At 45.1% G+C, this 21,741-nt stretch overlaps 1 protein-coding gene across 4 annotated transcripts; it reads left to right on the plus strand.

Annotated features, from left to right (window-relative positions):
* The first annotated feature begins 797 nt into the window (after positions 1-797).
* On the plus strand, positions 798-21,256 carry LOC110520911 (zyxin). Of its 4 annotated transcripts, none has more exons than XM_036968965.2 (10): positions 798-1,188; positions 8,980-9,266; positions 10,976-11,235; positions 11,775-11,867; positions 13,810-14,376; positions 14,458-14,599; positions 16,049-16,218; positions 16,348-16,526; positions 16,628-16,748; positions 18,636-21,256. In XM_036968965.2, the coding sequence occupies exons 2-10, from the start codon at positions 8,996-8,998 to the stop codon at positions 18,744-18,746; spliced, it is 1,914 nt and encodes a 637-aa protein (XP_036824860.1). In that variant the 5' UTR covers positions 798-1,188; positions 8,980-8,995; the 3' UTR covers positions 18,747-21,256. The 4 variants fall into 4 exon arrangements, with proteins under 4 accessions (XP_036824860.1, XP_090081458.1, XP_036824853.1 ...); XM_036968958.2 differs by having other exon boundaries at positions 869-1,759; XM_090225332.1 differs by lacking the exon at positions 18,636-21,256 and having other exon boundaries at positions 864-1,188; positions 16,628-17,083.
* The last annotated feature ends 485 nt before the right edge of the window (positions 21,257-21,741 follow it).

The raw sequence follows: 21,741 nt of genomic DNA on the forward strand, positions 1-21,741 counted from the left end.
GGTTTAGGGTTTGGGTAAGGGGTTAGTGGTTAGGTTTAGGAGTTAGGTTTGGGTAAGGGGTTAGTGGTTAGGTTTAGGAGTTAGGTTTGGGTAAGGGGTTAGTGGTTAGGTTTAGGAGTTAGGTGTAGGGTGTAGGGTTTGGGTAAGGGGTTAGTGGTTAGGTTTAGGAGTTAGGTTTGGGTAAGGGGTTAGTGGTTCGGTTTAGGAGTTAGGTTTGGGTAAGGGGTTAGTGGTTAGGGATAGGGTTTGGGTAAGTGGTTAGGTTTAGGGTTATGGGTTAAGGTTTATGGTTAGGGAAAATATGATTTTGAATAAATGAATTTTAGGTCCCCACGAGGATAGAAAACATAACGTGTGTGTGTGTGATAGGGAAGCTGTGTCAGAGGTAGCAGATGTGCAGGATGGGAGGGGTCATTCTCCGTGGTTGTGATATTACTGTAGGTTAGGGTTAGGCTGACATCCTCATGTCAGTAGGAACAGTCTATGAGGTACCATGTCCTTTTTTTTCACTCAATCAAACTGAGTAACAGAGTCACAGCAATGTATTACTTTATATTTCAAGGAAATAATGGTTATGCATGTATGTGATACCTGAACCAAACTGCATGGAAATGCCTTTTACACCAGGACAGGAACAGGGCTTTCAGCGAGTGCAACAGCACTATGTGATGTGGCCTTTCTCTTTCCCTTGTGTCCCCCAACCATTTTAGTGTCTGTACCTAATCAAGCCTCTACCTCCATTATCTCTCTCCTCCCTACCTCGTTCCCTCTCTCTGACCTTACAAGGAAAGGCAGGCAGCATTGATGTCATAGAATGAAGAATGTTGCAGGAATCCAGAGAGAGAGTGAGACAGGGAGAAACAGGAACAGAAAGACAGGGACATAGTAATATGCACATCCCGAGAGAAAGTCCAACAAGAAAGAACTTGTTTGGAAGGATGGTGTCATTCCTTTTCCATGGAGGGGGGGAGGAGAGAGAGAGAGAGAGAGGAGAGAGAGAGAGGTAGGGAGGAGAGATAGAGAGAGGGGGATCTAACAGCTGTAGGGGAACTGAGAGAGAGGGGGGGTAGAGGAAAGTTAACAAGCACACTTTCTTTCTGTGTCGGTTTGGATCTACAGCTAGGGAAAAGGAGAAGGAAGAGATACTGTAGGGGGGTTAATAGTTTGCTCTCCCAACTGCACACATAGGTAAGAACAGATGTTACACTGATTATGAGTTATTACATATTTTGTAGCCTTATCATTTCGGTCTAAGCAATGCTATAATCAGATGATGTGATATAAAGTTTTGGTGCATTGCAGAGTTTCAACAGTTAAGAAGATGTATGAAAGAACAATAGCAAAGTGCCTGGTACGATTATTACTCATCTACCGGGGCGGGTGTTCCGCTTTTTAGTCCACTGAGCAGTCCTTGTGCAAGGGGGCATTTACACTTTTACAGCTTTTGATAGATTCCCGCTCGCTCACGACAAAGAAAAATTCAGAGGCTGTAACCGGAAGTACAGTTTAGGAGGAATAGTTAGCTGGCTGATTAGCCAGACAGAAATCTCACATTCCTTTGGAAATAGACAGGGAAAGGGTGATGGCAACATCCATTTAGGGTACATATAGATCTGCCGTTGAAGAATAAATAGAAAGGGGCCGGTTGAGAACGATAAACCGTGTCATCGAAGTAGAGAGGCGAGGAAGTAACGTTAGCCCTCTACAACCTCTGGCTAGCTACCAACTGTAGGGAGGCTGCTAGCCAGCAAAAATATAGGTGAGTGCACAAACTAACTAGCCAGCATGTCTGGATTGCGCTTTTATATGTAGCTATTATATACATTTCCCGTTTTGAAGTTATTTCAACACTGGGTTGTATGCAGTTGAATGCTAGACCAGGGCTATCAATACGGATTGACACACACTGCAATTCTCTTGAATCAGGGTTAGACAGACTTTACCTAGCTATGACTACATGGATGATTCATTGATGACCGTCGGATTTATGTGTTCTTAGCTGTCTTGAGTTTTGCAGACCTACCATAGCTAATCATAGGCATGCTAAAAGGTGGGTGGGGCGCTAATGCAATACAGTGGATCATGGTTATCCATCAAGTTCCTACCAGCTGTTATTTCATCCAAAATGGGATTCCATTGTTTCACAAGATGGTTGTTCTCACGCAAACCCACTGACTAAAATGTAAAGAGAGAATATAGATTTAAAACTGAGTGCTGTGGTAGTTTTCCAGCCCCATAGACAAAAGTGCAATTAAAGGGAAAATCACCTCAAACTCTTTTTGGTATTTTTCCCCCCCATTAGTCCACTGTTTTCATTAGTCCAAATGTTTTGCATGTCAGCAGTCAAGTGTTCAAGATCTTGGACTTTCAAGAAGCAAAGTGTCACTTGCCAAATCAAATGTTATTCATCACATGCTTCATAAACAGCAGCTGTAGACTGACAGTGAAATGGGTGATTAACATTTGTGTAACATTCCTACAGGAATCTGTTCCAAAAACGTTGTGAAGTACAAGGTTGCCAACAAACAACGCATACAAAGTAGCATGATCAATTAACCTAGCTGCCGAATAGGCATCAACACACCACGCGTGTCTGTGCTGAAACTCAGGGACAACGATGGAGCTTTAGCAACTGTAGGGTAGTCACTAGATGGCCATGCTAGAGAGGACAACACTGGCGTCAGAGCTGATGAGCTAGTAGGGAAGTATTTTTGTTGTTGATTTAGGGCTAGGGTCATGGTAACGTTAGGGGATAGGGTTAGGTGTTAGGGTCCAAGATTGTGTGTGTGGGGTGGAGGGGGTTGATACAGTTATATATCGTGATATTATTTTTGACAATGTATCGTTTTGACAATATCGCAATTTTATCAAATAATAATTTTTCCTTCATAGCTTGTACTCAATCTTTTTAAATAAGGAGCCAATTTGTTTTCAGCACTTTTATTTCCATGACTGATCAAAACTCGTTTTCTCATGGCTCTCTCTTGTCCTCCTGCAGTAGATGTATGGTGCGCAGCATGTTTGGCACATTGAGTCGCAATAAAATCACAGTATCGCATCTCCGATGCATATAGAATCGTGAGAATCGCAATACGTATAGTATCGTCACCTAAGTATCGTGATAATATCGTATCGTGACGTCCCTGGCAATTCTCAGCCCTAGTTCAAGAGTGGCTTTCAGAATCAAGTGCTTCTGCCTGTTTTATACTCCTCATCTGGATTCCAAAGGGATCGCCTCCAAGCAGCGTGTTGGCTTGTCACTAGTGTTCTTATTGGTCTGGCACAGTATCTATTGTTGCTGTTGTTTCTCTCAGGTGAACACTTACAGACAAACAGCCAGTGGTAAAACAACAGTGTACTGTAAGTGTTTAGTGTTATAGTCCCATCCATCCACATCCAACACAGAATGATGCTTCAATCGATGTCTGGGCCTTGATACCATCTCAAATATCATCTTCTCTACCAAATTAATTGTCTTCTAATCCTCCTTTGTAGACCGATGACCAACCGACCATGTGGAAATCATAACGTACTCGATAAGCTATGAGCTATTATTTACAGTAGACGGTTTGCATGAGTTTAGCGCTCTCTCTGCACACATGATGTCGCCTCATAGCCAAGCTGTAAAACTAGTTAAGATGATGAAATACAGGCCGTGGTGATGTCATCCAACTGAAATGATAGGAGGGAGCTTTTTGGGGGGGGTGTTGAGGTAGGAGTGATTTAGGGAGTGAAAGGGGGAGCAGATTGGAGATGGAGGGAAAGGAAAAAGCAGACCATGGTGTTGATGATGTCATTCAACTGAAGTGCCAAACATTCTCACCATGGGTCTCATCATCTCTGGATCCAATTTCACAATGGTTTACTTTAGTTAGGCTTGGGGGACTGTCTGGGAGGAGCCTGCAGCTGACCTCACCATATACAACCATTAGCCAGGTCTACAGCCACATGGAATCTGTGGGGAATGTTTTTTTGTCAATGCCTTTACAGTTGGCTGAGTAGTGAATTAAATAATACATCATAAAAAATAACTTGACTTATGTAGGATGACGTTTACAGCGGTATTTGTTTTTTTAATTCCTCAAATAGGGTGGTCTATTTCCAGGGGCACCATGAGGAATGTTTGCTCTTAGCATGTCTCAGTCCCGTGACCGTCTCATGCATTATCCCCAGGGCTTTTCTACAGTAGGCTAATATAATGATACACTTTTAAATAAGAGCACTAGAACCAATAAGCCTAGTTCTCTGCCTCCACTTAGTGTAGAGCGCTGGCTCTCTAGAAAGATAGAAAGCCTTTAGATCAAAGCCTAGTAATATTTCCCTCACAACTGAACAGTCTGCTGGTATCCAATGCACTGGTCCTCATCAGCAGAGGTTTCAACAGGGTTCTATTGGCCAAGGAGAGCAGGTTTCTGTCTGACTGAGGATATTACAGGGGAGGTCTGCTCTGCTTGATGCAGGCTCTTTCATCACAGAGAGGAGCCAACGCTTTGTCAGTGGAGCGTTGGACTCTTACTAGGTTGGACTTTTACAGCCAGTTTCCAAGACTGCTTTGTGTGGTCTTGGAAATATAAGACAGCTAGCTAGCCTACAGGCTGTAGCAAGCTGTGCTAGGGTGGGCAACCAGATTGGTTGATGTCCCCTTTCGTCATTTGCCTTTAATATTTCATCCTGCTCTTCTCTGCATTATTTAACAGTAAATCCATTTTGAAAATAGAAACGTTTTAACAGTTTGTGGCTTTTTGTTGCTCACTTTGAAGGGGCTTGTGAGTGCAAATATGAGATCTTCTCTCTTTGGCTTCCTGTCAGCATTTTAACTGTTAAAGTACGAAGTTATGAGTGAAATGTGTTTTCCAGAGGATCCTAACAAACAAAGTTAGCTTACTTACGCTGTTTTTTTCTTCATACTGTGTTGAGGCCTGAGTCAGCATTTCAGGAATACTTTCACCCACATTTGATGCCTTTATCTTGTCAGAACTTGTGTCAAGGCCTCCAAGTCACAGCTACATGCAATGTGGAAACCTCAATTTCAAACTGAAAAACTTGTCTTAAGGTAACTGTCAAGTTAAAATCTCACTTTTTATAGTTCATATTCTGTTAACTCGTCCTGTACTCGTATTTGCGACCAAAGCATGAATTGGAGAAAAAACACTTTAAAAAACCTACCAACTTGTATCTCACAGACCCTTTAAAAATGTGCCTGCTATTTGCTCCTAGAACATGATGTCATGTTGGCTGATTGGCTGAGCTTGAGAGTCGGCCGTCTACTTGCCTTAATATTTTTAATGAACAGTATACACCACCCACACCATTCTGTCGCTGGGGTACACCCACACCATTCTGTCGTTGGGGTACACCCACACCATTCTGTCGCTGGGGTACACCCACACCATTCTGTCGCTGGGGTACACCCACACCATTCTGTCGCTGGGGTACACCCACACCATTCTGTCGCTGGGGTACACCCACACCATTCTGTCGCTGGGGTACAGCCACACCATTCTGTCGCTGGGGTACACCCTCACCATTCTGTCGCTGGGGTACACCCTCACCATTCTGTCGCTGGGGTACACCCACACCATTCTGTCGCTGGGGTACACCCACACCATTCTGTCGCTGGGGTACACCCACACCATTCCAACACAGAAAAGCTGCTTTTTAACCTACTTAATACAAATTAAATAACTTTCACTCATATAATTAATTATAGGTCATATTTCACAGAAATCTGGTAACCCTGGGAAGGAAGTTCCGTAAAGTTTCTCATGAAACTGACATGGCGTAACAGGTGGTAAATCATTCCCCGTCTAAGGGCTGATTCTGATCATAGAGAAAGAAATCAGTCACCCGCATCACAAGCCCACATCGGAGAATGTACTAGGCTAGTTCTGGGGCATTGCTTTTCCTTCCAAAACAAACAGGGCCTGAGGAAACCCATTTATATTATCACTATGGCAATGGTTTTTAAATATGTTGTTGCTCTAACAAAAACATTTCACATGATGGACAAAACCATGTTTCTAGACATAAGCCATTAGGCTTGTTAATGATCCAACGGTGAGACACTGACTAGGACCCATCGGTGTCGTTATATACAGTGCATTCTAAAAGTATTCAGACACTGACTAGGACCCATCAATGCCGTTATATACAGTGCATTCTAAAAGTATTCAGACACTGACTAGGACCCATCAATGCCGTTATATACAGTGCATTCTAAAAGTATTCAGACACTGACTAGGACCCATCAATGCTGTTATATACAGTGCATTCTAAAAGTATTCAGACACTCACTAGGACCCATCAATGCTGTTATATACAGTGCATTCTAAAAGTATTCAGACACTTTGACTTTTTCCACATTTTGTTAAATCACAGCCTTATTCTAAAATGTATTTCATTGTTTTTTCCCCCATCAATCTACACACAATATCCCATAATGACGAAGCTGAAACAGATTTTTGCTAATTTAATTCTAGTTTGCTAATTTATTTAAAATAAAAATCTGATATCACATTTACATAAGTATTCAGACCCTTTAGTCAGTACTTTGTTGAAGCACCTTTGGCAGCGATTACAGCCTCCAGTTTTCTTGGGTATGATGCTACACGCTTGGCACACCTGTATGTGGGGAGTTTCTCCCATTCTTCTCTGCAGATCCTCTCAAGCTCTGTCAGGTTGGAGGGGAGCGTCACTGCACAGCTATTTTCAGGCCTCTCCAGAGATGTTCGATCGGGTTCAAGTCCGGACTCTGGCTGGGACACTCAAGAACATTTAGAAACTTGTCCTGAAGCCACTCCTGCGTTGTCTTGGCTGTGTGCTTAGGGTTGTTGTCCTGTTGAAAGTTAAACCTCTGCCCCAGTCTGAGGTCCTGAGCGCTCTGGAGCAGGTTTTCATCAAGGATCTCTCTGTACTTTACTCTGTTCATCTTTCCCTCAATCCTGACTAGTCTCCCAATCCCTGCCACTGAAATACATCCTCACAGCATGAGGCAAGCATTCTTAACCATAGCGATGTTGCCAGGTTTCCTCCAGTCGTGACGCTTGGCATTCATGCCAAAGACTTCAATCTTGGTTTTATCAGATGAGATAATCTTGTTTCTCATGGTCTGAGAGTCCTTTAGGTGCCTTTTGGCAAACTCCAAGAGGGCTGTCATGTGCCTTTTACTGAGGAGTGGCTTCCACCTGGCCACTCTACCATAAAGGCCTGATTGGTGGAGTGCTGCAGAGATGTTTGTCCTTCTGATGGTCCTCCCTCCCTGACCAAGGCCCTTCTCCCCCAATTGCTCAGTTTGGCTGGGCGGCCAGCTCTAGGAAGAGTCTTGGTGGTTCCAAAAACTTCTTCCATTTAAGAATGATGGAGGCCACTCTGTTCTTGGGGACCTTCAATGCTGCAGAAATGTTTTGTTACCCTTCCCCTGATCTGTGCCTCGACTCAATCCTGTCTCGGAGCTCTATGGACAATTCCTTCGACCTTATGGCTTGGATTTTGCTCTGACATGCACTGTCAGCTGTGGGACCTTATGTAGACAGCCTTTCCAAATCATATCCAATCAATTGAACTTACCACAGGTGGACTGCAATCAAGTTGTAGAAACATCTTAAGGATGATCAATGGAAACAGGATACACCAGAGCTCAATTTGGGGTCTCATAGCAAATGGTGTGAATGCTTATTCACACAAGGTATGTCGTTAAAAAAATATATATATACATTTGCAAAAAAACTGTTTTCCTTTGTAATTATGGGGTATTGTGTGGCTTGATGAGGGGGAGGGGAATTATTTAATCAATTTTAGAATAAGGCTGTAAGTTAACAAAATGTTGAAAAGGGGAATCCGAATGCACTGTATACTCTGTAGGGCACTATAACAGCCTAGCGTCTAGCTGAAAGTAACGTTAAGACAGGTACTGAGAGAGAGGGCCCACGTCTCTGTTTAACCAGGGGTCACCTACAGGGCCCACGTCTCTGTTTAACCAGGGGTCACCTACAGGGCCCACGTCTCTGTTTAACCAGGGGTCACCTACAGGGCCCACGTCTCTGTTTAACCAGGGGTCACCTACAGGGCCCACGTCTCTGTTTAACCAGGGGTCACCTACAGGGCCACGTCTCTGTTTAACCAGGGGTCACCTACAGGGCCACGTCTCTGTTTAACCAGGGGTCACCTACAGGGCCACGTCTCTGTTTAACCAGGGGTCACCTACAGGGCCACAGGCGTTTGGGGAATCTGAGATAGAGCCGCTGTGGTAACGTGTTTGTGGTTAAAAATGCTGACGTGAGGTAAATATTTGAGCTAACCCGTTGAATGACCCTCTCCTTGACGTAGCTCACATGAACATGTTATGATGGTTTTACCCGTCTCAGGTCCGACCCGGTCAGCCCTATAGTAAACCATGCTGTAGTTCTCAACTGTTTTTATTACAATGAACGGTTTCATACTGAGAGTTGACCTTGAAGCAGCTGTAAGTGCTGCTATGGTTACGGTATACCTCTCTCCATACTGAGCCTAAGGAGTGGCTAGTGTGTATTTACAATCTGGGGTGAGGTACTGTGTAAAGCAGTCAAGATCTATCAGAGGTGTGTGTGTGCGTGTTTCGGATGCATGCTTTGGAGGTTCTCTCCTGTAGTTAGGCTACAGGGTTGTTAGATCCTTTGTTGATGTGTCCCCACTAATTCACCAAACAGAAATATTCCCCTACTGTTTCAAAAGCTCTGTGTGCTCACCTCAGATAAGCTAATGCTCTATGGTTCATTTCTATATCAAAGGTTTAATTTATCTTCTCTGCTATCCTTTCTACAGCTGGCCTCCAGGTTTGCTAGACCTCCTCTGTAACACAGCCATCTCTTTAACAGTTGGCAGCCTCCCTACCGCTCATTTCAGTTTGTGTTGATTTGGATGGATTGTGTTTGTCCTCTTCTAAACCGTCGTAATAAACCAATATGGTCATAAACAACAGCTGTCCTCTTCTTCTCTCCTCAGACAGTAAAACGACAACATGGCTGAATCCAGCGGTAGTAAACCCTTCATGGTGACTTCCTCCATCAACCTCAAAGTCACCACCCCCTCCTTCTACAACCAGCCAAAGAAGTTTGCCTCGGTCAACCCGCCGCGCCCCAAAAGCCAGTCCGACCCGTGGCCTCCCCCGGGCTCAACTCCTCCCGCAGGTCCCTCTCCTCCCCCCAGCCTGGTCTCAACACGCGGTGTCGGCACAGCTGTCATTGGTCGAGTTGGAGTGATGCCTCCACCCCCACCATCGCTCTGCGAAGGTGATTGGCCGTTTTCGTTTGTCATTTTGTAAACATTTATCCCATGCATCTAGTTGTCTGGTTCAATGTGACACCTAACTCCTTCACTTAAACTCTTTCCCTTCACAGTGCAGATGTGAAGTAACTGGATAGGTGTAAAAATATGATGGTAGAGGTTAGGGGTTGTTTTAGGACCAAACTTATCTCGCAACAGAAGCATCAAGCATGTTATTATTTAGTTACAAGTATTTATCTTTGTTTCTGATAAAACAAGGATGTTGGATCCCAGAGTTTGAGCCTGGTGTTGGCAACCCAACAGATTGGTAGACTGCAACATTGCCTTTATCCCGTCAATGAAACTCACCTTTCCTGTTTCTCACACTAATTACTGCATTTAAAGGGATACTGCGAGATTCTGGCAATTAAGCTGTTTTTCTACTTACCCACCTACTTATCCCTTTAAGTCTATTTTCTTGACAGTATCATTTCACTGTCTCTGTGTGTGGAAACTGTATTGTCATCGAGTTCCCTTGAATCAATGTCTGGGTGGGTGCAGTGAATAGATGACAGGTTTTGAATGAGTGTCTGGGTGGGTGCAGTGAATAGATGACAGGTTTTGAATGAGTGTCTGGGTGGGTGCAGTGAATAGATGACAGGTTTTGAATGAGTGTCTGGGTGGGTGCAGTGAATAGATGACAGGTTTTGAATGAGCGTCTGGGTGGGTGCAGTGAATAGATGACAGGTTTTGAATGAGTGTCTGGGTGGGTGCAGTGAATAGATGACAGGTTTTGAATGAGTGTCTGGGTGGGTGCAGTGAATAGATGACAGGTTTTGAATGAGCGTCTGGGTGGGTGCAGTGAATAGATGACAGGTTTTGAATGAGTGTCTGGATGGGTGCAGTGAATAGATGACAGGTTTTTAATGAGTGTCTGGGTGGGTGCAGTGAATAGATGACAGGTTTTGAATGAGGGTCTGGGTGGGTGCAGTGAATAGATGACAGGTTTTGAATGAGTGTCTGGGTGGGTGCAGTGAATAGATGACAGGTTTTGAATGAGTGTCTGGGTGGGTGCAGTGAATAGATGACAGGTTTTGAATGAGTGTCTGGGTGGGTGCAGTGAATAGATGACAGGTTTTGAATGAGTGTCTGGGTGGGTGCAGTGAATAGATGACAGGTTTTGAATGAGTGTCTGGGTGGGTGCAGTGAATAGATGACAGGTTTTGAATGAGTGTCTGGGTGGGTGCAGTGAATAGATGACAGGTTTTGAATGAGTGTCTGGGTGGGTGCAGTGAATAGATGACAGGTTTTGAATGAGTGTCTGGGTGGGTGCAGTGAATAGATGACAGGTTTTGAATGAGTGTCTGGATGGGTGCAGTGAATAGATGACAGGTTTTGAATGAGTGTCTGGGTGGGTGCAGTGAATAGATGACAGGTTTTGAATGAGTGTCTGGGTGGGTGCAGTGAATAGATGACAGGTTTTGAATGAGTGTCTGGGTGGGTGCAGTGAATAGATGACAGGTTTTGAATGAGTGTCTGGATGGGTGCAGTGAATAGATGACAGGTTTTGAATGAGGGTCTGGGTGGGTGCAGTGAATAGATGACAGGTTTTGAATGAGGGTCTGGGTGGGTGCAGTGAATAGATGACAGGATTTGAATGAATTATAGAATGTTTAGAAACCATTGGATTGCCATGCCTTTGATTTAACCAATCAACCCTCTCCGTTTCTATTAGACTTCCCGCCCCCTCCTCCTCCGTTGGACGATGAGCTGCCAGCCCCTCCCCCCAACTGTGCAACCACACCCCCAGCCTCTGATGCCCCTCCCCCTGCCTTCCCTCCCCCTCCCGCGGTGGATGACCTGCCCCTCCCCCCCGCCCCGCTTGAGGAGAATGCCTGTCTCCCCCGTTCCCCGTCTCCCCCTCCTCCACCACCCCCTCCCCCTCTCCCAGTCTCTGGTCCCAGCAGTGTCCCCAGTGCTGGGGAGAACTTTCAGGTGAGTCAGGGTTAATAATCATAGGAATGGTTACGTTGGTAACCAGTTTATAATAGCAATAAGGCACCTCGGGAGTTTGTGATATATGGCCAATATACCATGGCTAAGGTCTGTCCAGGCATTCCGCGTTGCGTCGTGCATAAGAACAGCCCTTAGCGTTGGTATATTGGCAATATACCACACCTCCTTGTGCCTTATTGCTTAAATATAGAACTTTCCATAAGGTCCCAAAGCACATTGTATTGGTGTAGTTGTGTTGGATGACGGCCAGAACTCTCATCCACACATCCACTACCATGGTGGATGTCCCCAGTAAACAGATGTGGAAGTCTATTGTCTAACCTGATGTGAGTGCTTAAGTTCTGATCCATGAAAATCAGTTACATTCTGTTCTATCAGTACACTTCTGTGCACATTCCCCATTGACACAAGTGTATGATTTAGGTGGCAGTTGGAGTTTGCTACATTTTTCAAGTCAAGATTCAGCCTGTTGATCAACCCTCTCTCTCACTCTCTCTCTTTCTCTCTCACTCCCACAGCGTCTGGCAAAACAGACTAGTTTTGACAAACAGCTGGATTCTCTGACTGACCTGCTCTCTGAGATGGAGACCAGAGGACCCTTCAACCCCAAGGTACAGAGAAGGACAAGGGGGAGGAGGGAAAGTATTTCATATACTGTAGAGCTTCATATACTGTAGAGCTTCATATACTGTAGAGCGCCGTATACTGTAGAGCGCCGTATACTGTAGAGCTTCATATACTGTAGAGCTTCATATACTGTAGAGCGCCGTATACTGTAGAGCTTCATATACTGTAGAGCTTCATATACTGTAGAGCTTCATATACTGTAGAGCTTCATATACTGTAGAGCTTCATATACTGTAGAGCTTCATATACTGTAGAGCTTCATATACTGTAGAGCGCCGTATACTGTAGAGCTTCATATACTGTAGAGCTTCATATACTGTAGAGCGTCGTATACTGTAGAGCTTCATATACTGTAGAGCGTCGTATACTGTAGAGCGTCGTATACTGTAGAGCGTCGTATACTGTAGAGCTTCATAGAAGCACACAACGCCAGTAAACCAACAGGGAAACTGACTGTAACAAAAGACTGCAGTAGACATAGTATGATACAGAGAGAGTAGGAAAGACTTGGGACTGAGAAGATGGAGGGAAATAAGGATGCGATGTGGAGGGGAATAAATGGAGGAGTAGGGAGGGGGAATAAATGGAGGAGTAGGGAGGGGGAATAAATGGAGGAGTAGGGAGGGGGAATAAATGGAGGAGTAGGGAGGGGGAATAAATGGAGGAGTAGGGAGGGGGAATAAATGGAGGAGTAGGGAGGGGGAATAAATGGAGGAGTAGGGAGGGGGAATAAATGGAGGAGTAGGGAGGGGGAATAAATGGAGGAGTAGGGAGGGGGAATAAATGGAGGAGTAGGGAGGGGGAATAAATGGAGGAGTAGGGAGGGGGAATAAATGGAGGAGTAGGGAGGGGGAATAAATGGAGGAGTAGGGAGGGGGAATAAATGGAGGAGTAGGGGGGGGGGGATTGAATGGAGGAGTAGGGAGGGGGGTGAATGGAGGAGTAGGGAGGGGGATTGAATGGAGGAGTAGGGAGGGGGATTGAATGGAGGAGTAGGGAGGGGGATTGAAGGGAGGAGTAGGGAGGGGGATTGAATGGAGGAGTAGGTAGGGGGAAAAAAGAGGAGACGTTGACTCAGAAGTTTGAATAAAGGGGCCTCCAAGGTAGAGAGAAAGAGGGGGAGAGAGAAGGTTAGGATAAATCGTTTGGCCAGATGCCAGGCTGTTTTGTGTCTGTTCAGGCTGATGGCTCTAGGATGAGTAAGCTGTTCGTTACTGTACACAGACAGACAATGAGAGAGTGATGTACAAAAACAGAGGAAGTGAGTGATGCAGAGAAACTCACACTGAATGATTATATATATATATATATATATATATATATATATATATATATATATATATATATATATATATATGAGAGAGCGAGAATACTCCATTGTGATCAGGCCTGTGTGTGTGGGGCCAAGCCAGTGGTCTGGGGAAACAGCCATAAATAGAGAGTGTTTTTATCCTCCTGGGCTGAACTGGATCAGAACAGAGAAATGTTGGCACAAGCTCTTGATAAGAATGTCAGAGACAGATTACTACTGATGAGCTCAAGTTCCTCTGTATGACTCAGAGCCTGTGCTTTGTGGAAGTTGAAAATTTGATACGATAGAAAATCACTACCTGCAACCTTTTAAAATGTTTGAATTCTGTACTTGAATGATCCTAATAGCCGTTTTCACCGTTCCTAAAAACACAGCCGGCTTGTTAAGGAGGGTGGATTGTTTAGAATGTTTCAAATAGTACTGTATAGAACATTGTATTTTCACCTGGAAACCTCCAAAATAGCTGAAGGGGCACTCAGTTCCTAATGCTTTTAGTCTAAAAGTAGGTTTGAGTTCCATACCACAGCTTGTTGTTGTGTGTTCTCTCATAGTTCTCTTCAACTCTTCAGTACATATAGCCTGTAATGTTTTCTTGTCTGATCTTGTCTCCCCAGTTGCCCAGTCAGTACTCAGCTCCTCCTCCTCCTGCCCCCAAGCCTGCAGGTCCTCCCCCCACTGCTCCCAAGCCCAACCTCTCCTTCCTCCCCCCTCCAGAGATGGGAGACAAGCCCCCTCCCGCTCCCTGGGCCGAGGAGCTCAAACTCCGGACGACACACAGACAAGCCAATAACCCTATATCCGCCCCAGCTCCTGCTCCTGCCCCACAGCCATTTGCTAAAGCCCCAGTCGTGGCTCCTAAGGCTTTTGGGGACATGAAAACGGGGACGTTCGTGTCTCCTGTGGGGCTGAAGAACCAGAACCACGCCCCGGCTCCATTTGGTGTTGCTCCTAAACCTTCCCCTGCAGCCAGCTCCTTCCCTCCTCCTCCTGCCGCTCCTCCCGCCCCACCAGCCAACAAAGTGGCTCCCCCAGCCTTCAATCACTCAAAGCCCTCTTCCATTGACTCTCAGATGACTGTGAGCCCACCCCCTCCTGCTCCCGTGCACCCTCCTCAGCCCAAAGCGATGACATCACCACCTTCTTCTTTCAGCCAGCCAATGAAATCTCCCCCTTCATCAAAGGTATGTTAGGAGACCCTTAGGGGTGAGTGTGTGTGTGTGTTTAGTACTCCCCCTGTTAGATGTGTGTTTTCTGTCCCCCAGCCCTCGCCTCCTGGGCCTGTCTCTGTCCCAGGTGGAGGTGTTCCTCTCTCCATGAGGGAGGTGGAGGAGCTGGAGAGAATGACCAATGCATTCATCAAAGACATGGACACACACGCTCCCGTCATCACCTCAGCACCTACAGGTACACACACCCTCCGTTCATCACCTCAGCACCTACAGGTACACACACACCCTCCGTTCATCACCTCAGCACCAACAGGTACACACACCCTCCGTTCATCACCTCAGCACCAACAGGTACACACACACCCTCCGTTCAGCACCTACAGGTACACACACACCCTCCGTTCATCACCTCAGCACCTACAGGTACACACACGCCCTCCGTTCAGCACCTACAGGTACACACACACCCTCCGTTCATCACCTCAGCACCTACAGGTACACACACACCCTCCGTTCATCACCTCAGCACCTACAGGTACACACACACCCTCCGTTCATCACCTCAGCACCAACAGGTACACACACACACCCTCCGTTCATCACCTCAGCACCTACAGGTACACACACGCCCTCCGTTCAGCACCTACAGGTACACACACACCCTCCGTTCATCACCTCAGCACCAACAGGTACACACATACCCTCCGTTCATCACCTCAGCACCTACAGGTACACACACACCCTCCGTTCATCACCTCAGCACCAACAGGTACACACACACCCTCCGTTCATCACCTCAGCACCAACAGGTACACACACACCCTCCGTTCAGCACCTACAGGTACACACACACACCCTCCGTTCAGCACCAACAGCTACACACACACCCTCCGTTCAGCACCTACAGGTACACACACACCCTCCGTTCATCACCTCAGCACCTACAGGTACACACACACCCTCTGTTCATCACCTCAGCACCTACAGGTACACACACACCCTCCGTTCATCACCTCAGCACCTACAGGTACACACACACCCTCTGTTCATCACCTCAGCACCTACAGGTACACACACACCCTCCGTTCATCACCTCAGCACCTACAGGTACACACACACCCTCCGTTCATCACCTACACTAGTTCATTGTTTCATACTACCATACCCATCGTGTCAGAACAAACTCTATTATCAGAGCGTCATTATCTTGTCCAGTTCCTGCCTGACAACACTCTCAGTATGCTATTGGTTCTGATTGATTGGGCTGTAGTTCTAGTCGACTGGGCTGTAGTGCTAGTAGACTGGGCTGGGGTGCTGATGGGCTGGGGTGCTGATGGGCTGGGGTGCTGATGGCCTGAGGTGCTGATGGGCTGAGGTGCTGATGGGCTGAGGTGCTGATGGGCTGAGGTGCTGATGGGCTGAGCCTCCTCCCTCCTCTCTCTCATTGGTACTAGACCAGTATGTCTGTGGTAATGACTTAATGACTGTGTGGAATAGGACTGGCTGGGCTCTGCCTCTGTCAGCGTCAACCAACTATAATCCCCTCTCTCTTCGTCCTCTCTCTTTGTCCCCTCTCCCTTTCTATCTCTCTCTCCTCACCTCATCTCTCTCTCTCTCTCCCTCTCCTCATCTCTCCCTCTCCACTCTCTCTCTCTCTCTCTCTCTCCTAATTTCTCTCTTTCAGAGGTATGTGGTAAGTGTGGTGAGGCTCTGTCTCGTTCCCAGCCTGCAGTGAGAGCCATGAACAAACTCTTCCACTCTGACTGTTTCTGCTGTATGAGCTGCCATCGCCCCCTGCAGGGCATGCAGTTCTACGACAAGGACGGGACGCCACAGTGTGACGACTGCTACACTGTGAGTACACACATGTACACACACAGTAATTACATGCACAAACAGCTTACAGTAATTCATTCACTCTCTCACCGACAAAGACATGTACCGTGTTTGCTCTCCCACCCTCCTGTCTGTGTGTGTCTACAGAGTTCTCTGGCGGTGTGTTCTCGGTGTGGGGAGCGTATTACAGACCGTGTGTTGAAGGCGGTGGGCCAGTGTTTCCATGCCCATTGTTTCCGCTGCTGCACCTGCGCCTGCAGCCTGGAGGGGGCGCCCTTCATCACCGACGACGACAACAACCCATACTGTGTCCCAGACTACCACAGGTACGGCCTCTCATCTCCTTGTCTTTCTCTCTGTCTCTCTCAGGTATTGTCCTCTGTGTGTGTGGTACAGTCTAATGTCCTCTCTGTCCCCCTGCCTGTAGGCGTTTCTCTCCCCTGTGTGTGAGCTGTAATGAGCCCATAGTTCCTGACGCCGGCAGTCAAGAGACCGTCAGAGTCGTGGCCCTCGACAAGAACTTCCACCTCAAGTGCTACCGCTGTGAGGTAAGGACAACAGACCTGCTACATCTAAAGTACTACCGCTGTGAGGTAAGGACAACAGACCTGCTACATCTAAAGTACTACCGCTGTGAGGTAAGGACAACAGACCTGCTACATCTAAAGTACTACCGCTGTGAGGTAAGGACAACAGACCTGCTACATCTAAAGTACTACCGCTGTGAGGCATTTTTCCTATTTTGTTGCCTTACCTGGAATAAATGTTGTATCATTTGATTTACACAACATGCCTACCACTTTGAAGATGCAAGAAATACGACAAAAAAAACAGAACTTGAGTGTGCATAACTATTCACCCCCCCAAAGTCAATACTTTGTAGAGCCACCCTTTTCAGGAATTACAGCTGCAAGTCTCTTGGGGTATGTCTCTAAAAGCTTGGCACATCTAGCCACTGGGATTTTTGCCCATTCTTCAAGGCAAAACTGCCCCAGCTCCTTCAAGTTGGATGGGTTCTGCTGGTGTACAGCAATCTTTGTCATATCACATATTTCCAATTGGATTGAGCTCTGGGCTTTGACTAGACCATTCCAAGACATTTAAATGTTTCCCCATGAACATCTGGAGTGTTGCTTTAGCAGTATGCTTAGGATCATTGTCCTGTTGGACGGTGAACCTCCGTCCCAGTCTCAAATCTCTGAAAGACTGAAACAGATTTCCCTCAAGAATTTGTATTTAGCACCATCCATCATTCCTGCAATTCTGACCAGTTTCCCAGTCCCTGCCGATGAAAAACATCCCCACAGCATGATGCTGCCACCACCATGCTTCACTGGGGTGATGAGCGTTCTCGGGGTGATGAGCGTTCTCGGGGTGATGAGAGTTGTTGGGTTTGCGCCAGACATAGCATTTATCTTGATGGCCAAAAAGCTCAATTTAGTCTCATCTGACCAGAGTACCTTCTTCCATATATTTGGGGAATCTCCCAAATGCTTTTTGCCGAACACTTTAAGCAATGGCTTTTCTGGCCACTCTTCTTTAAAGCCCAGCTCTGTGGAGTGTACGGCATGAAGTGGTCCTACGGGCAGATACTCCAATCTCTGCTGTGGAGCTTTGCAGCTCCTTCAGGGTTATCTTTGGTCTCTTTGTTGCCTCTCTGATTAATGCCCTCCTTGCCTGGTCCGTGAGTTTTGGTGGGCAGCCCTCACTTAGCAGGTTTGTTGTTGTGCCATATTCTTTTTATTTTTAATAATGGATTTAATGGTGCTCTGTGGGATGTTCAAAGTTTCTGATATATTTTTATAACCCAACCCTGATCTGTACTTCTCCACAACTTTGTCCCTGACTTGTTTGGAGAGCTCCTTGGTCTTCATAGTGTTGCTTGCTTGGTGGTGCCCCTTGCTTACTGGTGTTGCACACTCTGGGGCCTTTCAGAACAGGTGTATGTGTATATCTATCTATCGATCATGTGACTGATCATGTGACACTTAAAATCCACCTGTGTGCAATCTATTTAACTAATGATGTGACTTCTGAAGGTAATTGGTTGCACCAGACCTTATTTAGGTGCTTCATAGCAAAGGGGTGGATACATATGCATGCAATGCTTTTCAGTTTTTTATTTTATAGAATTTTTTGAAACAAGTAATTTTTCTGGGGACTATTTTGTGTATGTCCATTACATGAAATCCAAATAAAAATCAATTTAACTTACAGGTTGTAATGCAACAAAATAGGAAAAATGCCACGGGGGATGAATACTTTTGCAAGGCACTGTAAAGAAAGTGCCAGATGTGAAGATGAACTCCTGAAGATGTATTATGAAGAGCTGGTGAAATATCTTAACAGTTTGAATGGTGCCCCCCGAGTGTTTTGGATGTAAATGTTTTCCAGTGACCTTCTGCACATCCTGAAGTCTCTCTTCCTGGTTGCAGGATTGTTCCCGCCCCCTCTCCATAGAGGCGGACGCAGACGGCTGCTACCCATTGGACGGCAGGATCCTGTGCATGAAGTGCCACACCCAGCGGGCCAAGGCTATGCAGTGATTGGTGGACACATCTGTTATTCAAGTCAAACTTTGAACCAAATCCAAGACGGGATCCATTCAGCTTCCACCATTCTGTATTTGCAACAGGGCTTTACTTGTGAGTGAGTGAGTGAGTGAGTATGTTTGCATGCAGATGTCGTTATGTCTCTCTCCTCTTTCTGCTTATTCCCCCTCTCAGTCCAGAGGTAATGTACTGCACTGAGAGACTCCATTCCTCCTCCCCTTCTCCCCTTGTGTTAATGCCAGTGTTATCAAGGCCATTTTTTGTTTATGCTTAAATTCCCAGCATGACTTGCACAAGTATAGCTTAGTCATGGGCTGTCCCAACAGTCAAAGATGGTTTCCTCTCCTCTTCTCTCTCCACTGATAGGAAAACATGTTGAGAAGGTTTCAGCCTTAAAACTTTGATTTGTCTTTCACTTTTCAGTGGTAAGGAAGGAAAAGAGTGGAAGTATTTCAGAGTGAGACATAGTAAGATGAAGTTGACCCTAAATGCTGATCTTGGGTCAGTCTTGCAATCCCCCCCTTACTGATTATGGTTAGATCTTAGATCTGTGCCTACTGGCAACTTTTCCCAGAAGTTTAGTGTAACCCCCTGACCCCAGTGCATGAGGAGTTGAACAAAAGTTTAAGGTGGACTAATTCATGTTCCCCTGCACCTCCCATAGGGCTGAGCTCTGGTGGGCTGGTGGCACATGAAGCACTTTGGAGTGCCTGCAAACATACAAGTTACTTAACTGCCTTTAGAGAGTGCTTTCTAGAGAACTACATATCCCACCAGACACAATGTAGCAGAGCAGTGTGTTGTAGGAAATGTAGTTCCTCTTGGGCTAAAAACTGAGTGCAAAAAAATATATATATATATATGTGAATGTCGCTCTCGTTTGTTTTTGTTGTGTGTGTTTGTTGCTTTATAGGCATGCATAGCTACAGATCACTGTCAGTTACTCTCACCAGTTTGTCAAGCACAGAATGAGGGTACAATACGATCAAAATGACCATTTATTTCTTTGTCAAAAGAATAGAAGATTTAAGATCATGATTAGAGACACTACCTAGAACAAAGGTCAAAAGTTAGCCCAGCACAGATTCCATTCCTATGATCTCCTCATGTTAAATAGAGTGCTGTAGTTTAAAGAGGACCACATGGCTTAGAACAGAACCTACGCTACAGGCAGAAGTTGCTCTTAACCGCTAGGATCAGATTACCCTACCCCATCCCTAATCTTAATTTAAAGGGGATGGAGGGAAAACGTCGGATCCTGCATCAGTAGTTAGGGGCAACTTCCAGGACCTACAGTACAGTATAATCCTATCATCCTCAATGAAGCGCTCTTGAACACATACTTATGTAGTGTGCAGGCGAGTTAAGATATCTAATGATTAACATAGAGATATTACCTCTCATTAATTCAATTCACCTAAAGGTAAACTCATGGATTTTTGCACTATACACCTGCATTTACAAATGCTTAGTATTTTGGGCATTTGCAGCTCTCTGAATAACATGATAGAACTGATTCTGAATCAGGGTTTTAAGTATTATAAACATGCAACAGATCAAATGGCCAGTCTGTTTTCCAGTAGAGTGTAGTAGGTCATTGACTGTAGCAGTAGCATGTAGATCAAACCAATACAGTTCAAGGTGATGGTAACACGTCACTCAAACGCATCACACTTTAAATTCACTGCCTTTGTTTTTGTGGAATTCACTTCAAGTTTTAATCATATTTTTTGTGCTTTACACAGTATATTGTTCCTCTTCCTCTCTCATAATACTTCAATAAATACCACTGTTTCCATTAGTCAGCTTAGTGTTCTTTTATGTCTCGATATCAGTTATATTTACTCTGCTTGTAATCTTACCATACTGTATTTTATTGATAAGTACTTATTTTCAGTGATTTTTCTGTGAAACTTGGTGAGTTGCCATTTCCACCCTAGTATTCCTATCTCTCCTGTTCAGACTGGTTTGGCACCGAACACCCATCCTTATTACAATCCTCAGTCTGGCATAGCAACACAACCCTAATGACAAATCTAACATCCTAAACCATATGGCCAAATACAACTCCATATGCATGTTATCTGGGTCGTCGGTATCATCTTTAGTATTCTCAGTTTTTTGTTTTTTTATTTGCACAAATGATTCCACCTTTGTGACCATGCCTTTGTCTTCACTGTCAGACCATTGGTGTGTGATGATGCCTTTGCTCATTTATTTAATGATAATTGCCTTGTTCTTTTCATATAGTTTTTTATAAATTCCTCTTATATTTGTGTGTTTACGGTTCCAAACATGCCAACATGAATTACCTGTACATGTCATTCTTTTTCTTCTTTCATTTTACTGTACTCAAAATAAAACTGCTAATAGCCTAAATGCTGTGTGGTTTTATTGTGCCTGTTTGGCATTTGCGATAATTAAAGGTCTTTACCCCTGGAAGTTATTGTTCAGTATTGTCCTCATTCTCTCACATCAATAATTAAAGGTCTTTACCCCTGGAAGTTATTGTTCAGTATTGTCCTCATTCTCTCACATCAATAATTAAAGGTCTTTACCCCTGGAAGTTATTGTTCAGTATTGTCCTCATTCTCTCACATCAATAATTAAAGGTCTTTACCCCTGGAAGTTATTGTTCAGTATTGTCCTCATTCTCTCACATCAAATATAGTATTTCTCTCTCTCAAATCAAATCAAATGTTATTTGTCACATGTGCCAAATACAACAAGTGTAGACCTTACACTGAAATGCTTACTTAGAAGCCCTTAACCTACGATGAAGTTTTAAGAAAATATCCCCAAAAAATAAAGAAGAAAGTCAGAAAAAATAATTAAGAGCAGCAGTGAATAACAATAGCAGGGCTATATACAGGGGGTACCAGTGTCGAGGTAATTGAGATAATTATGTACATGCAGGTAGGGTTGTTAAAGTGGCTATGCATAGATAATAACAGTAGTAGCAGCGTGGGGGGTGCAAAGTAGAAGCTGT

The sequence above is a fragment of the Oncorhynchus mykiss genome, chromosome 3 (genome assembly GCF_057628025.1).
Source record: "Oncorhynchus mykiss isolate SJ-2025 chromosome 3, ASM5762802v1, whole genome shotgun sequence".
In the NCBI taxonomy this organism is placed as follows: domain Eukaryota; kingdom Metazoa; phylum Chordata; class Actinopteri; order Salmoniformes; family Salmonidae; genus Oncorhynchus; species Oncorhynchus mykiss.

What these genes read in the sequence shown, in the direction of transcription:
- LOC110520911 (XM_090225332.1), top strand. Translation starts at nt 8,996, where the DNA reads ATGGCTGAATCCAGCGGTAGTAAACCCTTCATGGTGACTTCCTCCATC. An exon ending in GTGCTGGGGAGAACTTTCAG is followed by an intron (nt 11,236 to 11,774) that starts GTGAGTCAGGGT and finishes TCACTCCCACAG; the next exon opens with CGTCTGGCAAAACAGACTAG. An exon ending in CATCACCTCAGCACCTACAG is followed by an intron (nt 14,600 to 16,048) that starts GTACACACACCC and finishes TCTCTCTTTCAG; the next exon opens with AGGTATGTGGTAAGTGTGGT.